Raw genomic sequence first — 11,501 nt, forward strand, 5'->3', positions numbered from 1 at the left:
GTAAAGCTCTCCCCCCCCGCGGCCGCTTACACAGTAAATTCCAATGTTAATAAAAGCTGTATACATTTTTTGGGAGTTTGATTTATTTAAAATTAACACAAAAGCAACATTTAAAACCTATAATTGCACACTAAAACAATTATTTCAAAAAATAACTATTTCACATAAACCTCTGGTTTTTACTGGGGCTGGGGCAGTTCAACTTGATTTGGGGGTCGCCATAGTTTATACGCGCTGTACGCAATATAGGCGTAGTTCTGTTAGTATAATATAATAGATGTCTTTGTTGATCCAAAATCGAGAAAATTCGTGTTGTTATGAAATAAAAATAAATAAATAAAAAAATTCTAACTTTATTTTTTTTTGGCGCCCCCCATTGATTGATGCGCCCTTAGCATTCGCCTATACTGCCTATGCCAAGGGTTGCCAACACCAACGATACTAGTCCACTGCGCCTCACACTTCCCTTAAGTCATACTTACTTGCCACGTTACTGTAGGTGTGCGCACAAGTTGAATATATCATCTGTATACAACACATAGTTTTGCTTGTTAAAAAGCACAATTCCCAGGTTGTTGTGGAAGGTCACCTTAAAAATGTCATCCCCAGAAAACAAGTTTCAAAAGTTATATTAGGAGTAAACCAACATTTTCGAGCACACACTTTTTTGTCTCATAAGTTGTATTGACCTTCTCAAACTCGTAAAGCAAAGCCTTATTCAAAAAATTTCGCACTGCTGCTTCAAGGTATTTGAACTTAAAATAATTTGTGTTTCTCCTTTTCTCTTTGTGCTTATGAATCTATATTATGTTGTTCGGCTAATGTGATGGGAAATAAACACCTTTTTCACTTCATGATGACTCCTCATAACAGGAAAACACAGATGAAACAAATCACCTTATTACCCTGTCAATGAAGGATGTGAACACCAACATTTTCATTAAGAAAACTTGCTTACAAGACTCTCTATGTATATACATCAAATTATAATACACTCATACCAGTATGAAACAACTGCATTGATGTCTCTCTGCACTATAACTCAGGACTTTGTCTGAAGTACTTCCTGTATGTTTCTCTTTTAAAACAGTTTTCCATATCTCCATTGGGCTCATACTCCCTGTGTTTTCTATTACTCTCTTGGTATCTCTGATGTTCTCACTTTCCCAATTTCTTTCCCAAATGGACTAGCAGAAAAGAAAAGACAAAAGGGTGACACTGACAAATGGACTTACTTTGTCCGGCCCTCTTATGTGCAGCTTCCAGGTGATTAGATACACTGAGTGGGTTTTTGACCAAGTGACCGGCCGGGCCGAGATAAATCAGTTTACTGTGAACCGCAATCTCTCTCTAAGGAACCGGTTGTTTACAATGTAGTTTTATCAGTGTTTCTTTGAAATGTATGTTTTAGTCGGAATTGTATACTAGACCTCTGTCTACATTTATAGAGTTAGCATTTCCCTACATTACTACCCATGAGTAATCTTACAATAATACTATCGTATCCACTTGTTACATACGTGTTACTTTCTTGAGCTTGAGTCTACATTTTCCCATTTAGCAAGTAAAATAAAAATACATTACATGTTAGAGGCTTTTATCCAAAGCAACTTACATACTCAATACTGTGGGCAATCCCCACAGGAGCAATTTGGGGTGAAGTGTCTTGCCCAGGGACACAACGACATGCTGACTGCAGTGGGGTTTGAACCTGTGCTCCCCTGATCCGAACACCAACACACTAGTCCACTGTGCCACACGCCTCAATAATCGTGTCATTGAAGTTTTGGCAGATGACGTGTCTTTTGGGGATTATTTTCTGACACAAACTTGGATTTCTTCCTGTGGGTGTTGAATGACAGTAAGTAGAGCACAACTGATCTGAAAACACTCATCTGAAGCACCATGAAATCAAGCATACAAATTGTAACTTTGGCAAAGTAAAAGCCTTCATGTTAAGTGCGAAGGATTACAGTTTCCAGTGAAAGTTGCTGTAGGCGTTTCCATAGAGTGAGCATCAACAGGTAAAAATGACTCAGATATCTGTGACTACGTTGCAGACACGAGTTGGAGGAGTCTGTTCAGCCGGAAATCAGTCAGAACACTGTGTCTCGGCCTGTCACTCAAAACCATGAAATAAATATTTAACTTTTAAGCAATCCGTAGTTCCCAAAGCACAGTAATAATTATTTAATTTTAAGGATACCTCTTCCTCTTCCTATTGAGGGAGGATTGAAAGACATATTTAGAATATCAAATCTTGCTAAATATTCTTTATGAATGTATTCAGGGGTCTTTGTAACGTTAAGAGAGACTGCAGCAAATCCACATCAAAAACTGTGAAGCCTTGTGAAGTACAAGTGGATATTTGCATAATAAAAAAAACTAATGGAGCTACAGTGTGTGCAGGTTGATATATTGTCCCAATTGATGTCATATCCCAGTGTTGGTTGGATCAATCCAGGGTGTGGGAAGAAGTGAAAGTAGGGAAGAAGTGAGATTACAGACCTCTGCAGCCCGCTCTTCATCTCTTCTTGAGGCTAGCCACCTGAGGATACATTAGCCACTATTAGCAACATACACCAACATCTGACTGTACTGAAGCTGGTCCAGTTGCATTGTGGTATTCTAAGATGAAGGTATTGATGAAGGAAAAAAGCATATGAAAAAATATATTTCTTATAGTGATGTGACCAACAGTAAAATACGCTTTGAGTGACAGGTGGGTGTTCTCACAGGTCGCAAGCTGCTAGCGAACATCTACGGTGCTCCACATCTTTAGTGTAGAGTAAGGCGGTGTGGGGACTGCACTTTAAACTTCAGAACGGCTCTTTAGAAACCAAAGTGTATCGTCCAAATGTTTTATGTGCATCACCGTATAACACTCACTATACTGTAGGAGCAAACAGATCTGCAAAACAGTGTAAATCATTTTCTGAAACACAGATTAGGGTTTTTACCAATTTTAAAGGGGACCTATCATGCAAAATGCACTTTTTGATGTCTTTAATACACAACTATGTGTCCCCGGTGTGTCAGGGAACTCACGCAGCGTCAAAAAATAAAACCCTTTCTCTTTTCCTCCTTACCCAAATATTTTTAAAACGGGGGTACAACGAGCGGATACAGATTTGCTGCCGATATTACGTAATTTCGGATGGCGGACCCACAGAAAGTTGCTATCAGAAACAATGCCTGACGTGTTTTGGACGTAATCTCGTCTTTGTTTACATTAGCAAGCCTCGCTAACACTCAGAGCTAACCTGTACTGGAGAGCACATGTGTTTAAAAAGCAGGAAATAAAAAAAGGAACTCACCTTGTGATAAACCCGCAAGAGAAAAAGCATTTGAGCTCCATACTGTTTCAGAAATAATCCTTGATTTTGTTTAGAACAGGATGGCGTTTTATCACAGCAGAATTTAACTTTATCTCCGGTAGAATTCTGATCAGGCATTAGCTCCGCCTCCTCTTTTCTTTTTTTTCAGGCTAAGGACCCACAATCCGCGTTTCTCTAACAGGGCTGCAACAGAGGGGTTTGAGCAGTATGAGGCATGGCTACAATGGGTGATCTGTTTGGTATTTTAAGCAAAAAACTTCACAGACATGTTTTGTATAGGTATGGCCCTACAATATCTTTTTCCAATATAGCATGATAGGTCCACTTTAAATGCAACTGACCATAATTGTCATCATGTTAACTGAGGCTATTTTAGACCGAACGTCATCGTCTAGCAAACCTGATCAAACTGCTCCCAGAGAGTACATTATTTTCAATGTTTTGATATTCTAATTTTCAACAACTCAGCTCCAATAACTCTACTTCAATCATAAACACACATGCTACATGTATGTGATAGAGAGATGCTTACTCCAACGATTGCTCAAAATGACCCAGATGTTTAAACACATTTGCACATACTTTATGCACATTGAAGAAAAGTAGACTTTTGTACAATATCTCACTAAATATATTTACATGACATACAATTCGCCATCAGTGCAATACATAGGAATGTTGCATATTTACCAAATGTTACTCTTTCCTTTATGAAGAAAATAAATTCCAATGACAGAAGCTGATATAACTAATGTGTAAAGTAACATGTGCAACTTTCATATTGGTTAACAGCTTCACAGGAAATAAAAAAAATAAAATCTTATTACCACCCTATCAATAATCATATATCAAGCATTGAAAAAGTAATAGATCACATGTACATATTTCATCATATATCATACATGTAATGGATTGCTTTTGTACAAATATTTTATATAACTTTGGCAGTTTATCAGGAACAAAGTTATCGGAAAAATATGAAACAATAATATCAAACTGTCAGTAATGTCATGTAAGCTTGCCTTCCAAAGCTCATGTTCACAGTGGTCATTCAGAAAGGCTGGAAGCTGATGGCCAAAAACAAGGAACAAAAAGCCCGAAAAAAAAAAGGAAAACATTTCCATCCTTTCTGCTAAGACTGTTAGCACTGGAGGCTGTCGTCATTGTTGTCATGGTTATAAAATTACAAACACCTATGAAGGTTTACATAGCAGTCATCGCCATTTAAAAAAACATGGTCTATTTTCAGGTCGACTTAAAATACAAACAGTTTGAAGGCAAGGGGACAGGACCCTGCTCGGTGGTCACTGTGGAATCATGGGAGAGACATGACCGAGAAGAGGACATGCACAACAGTGCTGTGAGGAAGAACGTGAAGCCAAAAAACGAGGGTGCAAAATGAAAAGACTCTGCAACAATCAAAACGCCACACTGTCAGAAAATGACTTACACCGGACAAAATAATCGAGCAAATTTCAAACATACTAAGTTCACCATAATTCATATACGTTGGTTTTGTTCTTTTTTTCACTGGTTTGGCACTTTATTGGAACAAATTTCTGTTCAAAAAGACTAAATGTTGTACAAAAGGTATTTCATGTCTCGTTAACATAACTCGTAGAATATAGTACTTAATAGTAAGCATACGGTAAGTAAACACTTGTACATACTGTAGTTTTTAAAATGAACATTCCAACAGATGTTTTACGCACATGCACAAAAACAAACAAACACAACTCTCTCTCTCTGTCACTGTCTTGCTGCCTCGCCACATGTGGGCCTCCTGCGCTTCTCTTTGGACATTCTCCAGCTTCTTTTCAGAAAGAACATCTGTTGCTACTGCCCTTTCTCCTTCTCCCTTTTCTATTCATCTTCCACTTAAGACAACACAACTCTTTTAATACTGCGTTTTTTGCTGCACATTACGACACTTCCTCCGCCGAGCGTGTGTCCGTCTTGAGACGCACAAACTCTTTGGCCACCTCGTCGGTGGTCCTTTGAGAGAGTATCCTCATGATGGTGAGGCCGGTTTCGTCCATGGAGACGCTCTTCACCAGCGGGTAGTTTGCGGAGCAGCTGCCATTGTCCGCCAGCTCTTTGAGCTGAATCACCGTCATGCCGATGATGCGGTCGTCGCGAGCAAAGCAGTAGTCCTTCACTGAGACGTGGAGCTCGTAGACCTCCGGACCGTGTTCGTTACTGAGAACACTGCGGAGGAAAGACACCGAGAGATCAGAGAGGGGACAAATATTATGTTCGCAAGCAAAATCAGGGCTGTTTTACTACACTGCAGTACTAACCCTAACCCTAACCCTAACCCTAACCCTAACATGTCACCCATTGAGCATGTTTGGGATGCTCTGGATCGGCGTATACGACAGCGTGTTCCAGTTCCTGCCAATATCCAGCAACTTTGCACAGCCATTGAAGAGGAGTGGACCAACATTCCACAGGCCACAATCAACAACCTGATGTAACCCTAACCCTAACCTTAACATGTCAGTGGGTGACATGTTAGGGTTAACCCTAGGGTTTTCGGACCCCCCCAGACCCCCCCAATAAAGCAAAACTGCACGTTTCAGAGTGGCCTTTTATTGTGGCCAGCCTAAGACACACCTGTGAAATAATCATGCTGTCTAATCAGCATCTTGATATGCCACACCTGTGAGGTGGGATGGATTATCTCGGCAAAGGAGAAGTGCTCACTATCACAGATTTTTTCAGACTTGTGAACAATATTTGAGAGAAATGGTTATTTTGTGTATATTTTGAGTTCATCTCATGAAAAATGGGAGCAAAAACAAAAGTGTTGCATTTATATTTTTGTTCAGTGTAATATAACAGGATATTAAAAGGAGATGATTCAACCTGGATAATAGAAAAGTCAGTTACCATTTCAAACTGTCAAATGAGTTGAAAGTCACTTAAAATGAACTTGACGTTATGTAATTTTTTTAAGATGGGTCAAATTAAACAAAAAGGCCAAAGTGTCACTGAGGAATTGTTCATGGACACACACAAATTGCTTTTGGATACTGACATTTGGATTTCTTGGAAGCTGGATATAATGTCAGTAAAAGTTTCTGGCTGCGGGACAACTACCGAAAAACCTTCTTAGTATCTGTGTGGCTGTGATGAGTCGTTTCAATCATGCTTTGCAAGTGAAATGAATCGCTCTATTCAAATTCTTCTTTGTTTCAAACCATCTTTTTGTTTCAGGATATTTTCTGATATCCCCAGCAACTTTTACGACTTCGTAAAAATTAAAATGACATGCCAGAAGTGAATCCAAATGCAGACAGCCCTGAGCCTGCACTGATCGTGAAGGCGTTGCTTCATCTCGCACTAAAAGCGTTTAAGCTGTGTGACTTTAGTTGGATCGGCTCAGAATGACAGTGGTAAGGAAGAGACAAGCCTAAAGATTCATCAAACCGTCTCTTCACTTCCTTCAAGAGTTTCAAAGCAGCAAAAGTGTCGGTAAAGCAATTTGAACTCCACTCACAACCTACGACTACTGGAACAACTTTTGGAGTAATGTATTACAGGTACAATGTTTGATGTGGGTTGCTGGAGGAAAGACTTCAGTGTGCAGAAAGCATACTGAACACTTCTCTGAAGATACTGTTAAATGGTTATGGTACAGGGTGTCTCAGAAATTGGATTTTTAGGTTGTACAGTATGTATAAGCAGGAACATGCTACACAGTATTAATCAGGCTTGGGGAGTCCCAGATTATTTGTAACAGGATTATGTAATCAGGGTACAACGAAACAGGTTACTTTATTCACTTAAAGTTACATAAAAAAAATGAGTGAACAGATTATTGGTACATTTTTGCTCATAGTGCTGCCTGAATTTTCTTTATGTTTTTCATTTTGGCTGCTTTTATTCGTTTAAAAAAAAATATTAATTGTTTTAAATGCAGTAGGTGGACAACTAATTCAAACAACAATACTGTGTTAGCTTTTATTTCTTGTATTAAACTAACACAGTATTTTTAAACCATACTATTCTGTACTGTAGGTCTATCCCATAATTTATATATTTTATTTTATAATAATTTTATATTAAATATATTGCTTTCTTCCTGGTTACATTATTCTGTTGCATAAGACACTTAAGTACTTACTTTCATATTGTGATACTTATTTTAAGTTACTAATAATATTTTATAACATGTAACTAATTATTGTAGCATAATACATTTTTTAAGTAACCCTCCCATCCCAGGTAATAATCATAGGTGCTTTTAACCCCTTGACGCCTGAATTTATATGCAATTATGTAAAAAAAATTATTTTATGTGTTTTTGCTTTCAAGCAGATGCTAAAATAAGTGGAGATTATTAATTTGAATTTAGCACATAGAATAGATATAATTTTGGGTATGATGCAAATTAGCGACAACAGGCATTAATGGATAAAATAGTAATTAAAACACATTTCCCATATCAGGCATGTAATTCATTTTATTGATGCCAACAAATAATTTAAATATAAATAGTATTCATTTCANAACTAACACAGTATTTTTAAACCATACTATTCTGTACTGTAGGTCTATCCCATAATTTATATATTTTATTTTATAATAATTTTATATTAAATATATTGCTTTCTTCCTGGTTACATTATTCTGTTGCATACTGTAAGACACTTAAGTAAAAAAAAACCCCATTATTTTCTCTTGTTTTTTGCATTTGATATTCTAACGGAAAGTAATCAGGATACATTACTTTCATATTGTGATACTTATTTTAAGTTACTAATAATATTTTAAACTAACTATTAACTAATTATTGTAGCATAATACATTTTTTAAGTGACCCTCCCATCCCAGGTAATAATCATAGGTACTTTTAAACATGCCCTAATCTTTGCCTCCTTTCTCCTCCCCTCTGTAACGAACACTCAGCACGGTGACTTACTATTGGAATGTTTCGTTGTACTTTGGTGACCAGTTGTTATTCTTGGTCTTGGTGCTGAATTTGCGCTTCTTGTCAGCCAGGTGCGGTCCCACGGCGTTGACCTCTACAAACGGCCGGAACATGGCGTTGGTCTGCCAGATGAGGTTGTTCACAGCGACCACTGAGAAACACACAAAAATATTTATCAGAAGTGTAGATAAGGTTTAAGGTAAAGCGGATCCTCGTCAAACATTAGCATTGTTTAAATGTATTCTTGGCCCTATTATTGGAAGTGTCTTTATCCTCTTCACCAAGATGATTGTCTGACTGTATACACATTTATATTTTATGCTGAGATGCTTTCAGAGCAAGTACAAAACAATTTGATAGCAGATACATTTCCACCTCTCTGGAATATTATTGGTAATCTTAAAATGTAAATGCCTGTGAGTCAAATTGCAACATTATCATTATATGCAGAACATTTAGCATGGTCGATACATCTACCATGAAAGGCTGAGATACTAATGCTGTTTTTTATTTCTATTTTGGTCTGTTATGGTTGTCAAGGGAAAATAATAAAGAAAGGCTAAAGTGCATCTTGTCAAAATAGAAACATCCATCTATGATTGCTATAGTAACCTTGCTTGTCATGTAACTGCTGTGGGCTGATTACAGCTGATTGCCAGCTGCAGTGCGTATGGTGCGACTTCGGGAGGGGGAAGGGAAATCATTGGCATTGATGAGTCTGATCGTTGTCGCCGACATTTAGGAAACAAAGATCAGGACGATAGGAGAGTCATAGACGCAGGTTTTTGGTTGTAACAACATTGATCTGCTGATGTCGCTAGATGTCATCAAGATTCCTAACTGCGAAAACGTTCTCCTAATCCATCATGTAAATGTGGAGTTATTTGAGTGGATAAATTAACACCTTGACAAACACATTTTCTTGCCACTGCTAATGCCTTTGTACAATTCTGTCTCAATACATCCGTAAATTGTCAAGATATTTGATGAAAAGCCCCACATTTTAAACTGTTGGTGGTACTAGCGTTGCAGGTAAAAACACTTTTCCGAGCAATAAATGATAAGTGACTTCCTCAGTGACTAAAAGAATACAAAACGAGACCTACTGTATATAGTTAGTACAACCCCAGCTGTGTGTTAATGTCCTTATTTTCTGTTCAAAGCAGACATTTATAACAATGCTGCTAATCATGGCGCAGCAGCACTATGATATACATGAGATTACCGCCATGAGCTGTCCATGCTCTGTCTTTGAACATGTGCAGGTGTTAACACTATTAAACAGGAATGTCACAAAGTAAGTCTGAGTAAAGGTGATGCTCACCCTTCACGCTGACTTTGTGCTCTCCAGTGCCAGGGTGAGAGATGAGAGTCACTTGCATCGACACCTCCCCCACGGATCCGTTGGATGACTGACCTGGACACACACCAAAACAACAACAGGAGAATATAAAAGAGGCTAAATAGAAATCACAGAGAATGGAGGAGTGGCAGAGAGGGAGCCAGGGATAGAAATAGTGGGATCGGGTAACCAAAATAAAGCCCGAGTGAGAGAGATGGAGAGAGGATGAAAGGAAACAATCCTAAACTGTAGGTGCAGCTTTTTTCGTGGATGAGGTATCCAGAAATTGATCCAAACAGCGGTGTATAAACAGCTCTCTGTGTCAAAGCTGAAAAACTAAACCCAGGGAAAAGGAAGGGACTTGGTTTCACCCCTATTAGAGCCCAGTAGCAACAAGAGCCAGGGTTTACTTTCGCTTGAGGCTGAACAAGTAAAACAACAAGGAGAGAAAAAAGAAACATGAAGTAATCCGATTGGTTTGAAGGCCACGGAGGAGGCAGATGGTGTGAAGGGAAACGCTCAAAAAATAATGTTGTGCTCAGTGAAATCATCAAACCGTCCAAGTCGACAGAAGCACAATCAAAACATTGGATTTGGATATATTCCAAATTAAAGCAAAACAACGTACAAGAAAGGAGAGAGAGAGGAAAGGGGAGTGTGGGCATAACACCTCGCGCATCAAAATCAAAGGTTTAAGCACACAGGGACATGTTTCTGCCAGAAAACAATTTGATTTCTGACAATGTGTCTCACTTTGCTCGATACAGGGCTTCCTGACTCGTGTTGCATCCCGCCCCGGGACAATAAGATATTGAACACTGGACGGTGTGCTGCTGATGTGGTTGGTTAAAGAGCATGATCCGATATCTTATCAATATGTACCGAACATGCGGTGCCACTTATAATAAAGGGTAATGAAGAAAGAAACCTCCTGATTTATTGTAATGAGGCCCCGAGAGGCTGAGTGCAAAAAAACATTTCTGCTGCACAATTAAGCCCTGGACTTTTGGGAAATGAACCGAGCAACGGCACTGCACATTTACTTCAGCTACAACTGGTTGGAATAGTTTTAAATAAATAGATTTTGTATGTTTTTCCCGGACACCGTCACCGACACACAGCAGATACTCGAATGGGGGGTTTAAGGGAGAGCTGATTGAGAATAAGAAGAATGGCACATAAGGTAGATCATGGAGAATAAAAGCAGATACATCTGTGGGGGCAGAGAGTCAGCAGGTAAAGTGAGGAAAAGGCTAACAAAAGGACAGAGTAGTAACTGATAAGAGGGGTGAGTTGTAGACATTCATTGTTGCAGAGTTGCGGTTAATTGATTGAAAGTGTTGCCCTTTTCTGTCTCCAATAACCTAGAAGTTAGCCTGAATACACAGAAAGTGAGACATCGAAAGAAGATTCCTTTTCAGGCTGTAAAACATTTGCTGTATGAACAAAGATGATAGAACAAAGACCATCTATAGGGCATTGTGAGGGCATCCATAGTGAATTATCTTGCTTTCCTAATGCTTTATAACTACACTAATTAGTATATATTTTGAAGCCATAAGGATGCAGCAGTGATTTATGTAAATGCATAAAAAGCATTACACTTTAATTACCAGCAACAATAAAAAGTCATGATAAAGCATGCAATATTAAAGATGCCTTAATATGTATTCATTAGCATACTGAGTCCTGACCTCACTTGCTTATCGAGGTGGATATAGGAGAGTAAAGCTCGGCGTGTATACGTGTGTCACAGTCCTTGGTGTGTGTGTGTGTGTGTGTGTGTGTGTGTGTGTGTGTGTGTGTGTGTGTGTGTGTGTGTGTGTGTGTGTGTGTGTGTGTGTGTGTGTGTGTGTGTGTGTGTGTGTGTGTGTGTGTGTGTGTG

General features: G+C 38.7%; 1 protein-coding gene across 2 annotated transcripts in view; it reads right to left on the reverse strand.

Annotated features, from left to right (window-relative positions):
* Positions 1 to 3,901: 3,901 nt before the first annotated feature.
* Positions 3,902 to 11,501, reverse strand: part of LOC104956465 (protein unc-13 homolog C) — a 52,047-nt gene continuing 44,447 nt past the window's right edge. For both annotated transcript variants that reach the window (XM_010783946.1, XM_010783944.1), the window contains one exon: positions 3,902 to 4,334. In XM_010783946.1, the coding sequence (XP_010782248.1) occupies positions 4,235 to 4,334 (100 nt within the window). In that variant the 3' untranslated portion in view covers positions 3,902 to 4,234. The remainder of the gene's footprint in view (positions 4,335 to 11,501) is intronic.

Source organism: Notothenia coriiceps, unplaced genomic scaffold, assembly GCF_000735185.1.
Source record: "Notothenia coriiceps isolate Sejong01 unplaced genomic scaffold, NC01 NC01_scaffold00026094, whole genome shotgun sequence".
NCBI classification, from domain to species: Eukaryota; Metazoa; Chordata; class Actinopteri; order Perciformes; family Nototheniidae; genus Notothenia; species Notothenia coriiceps.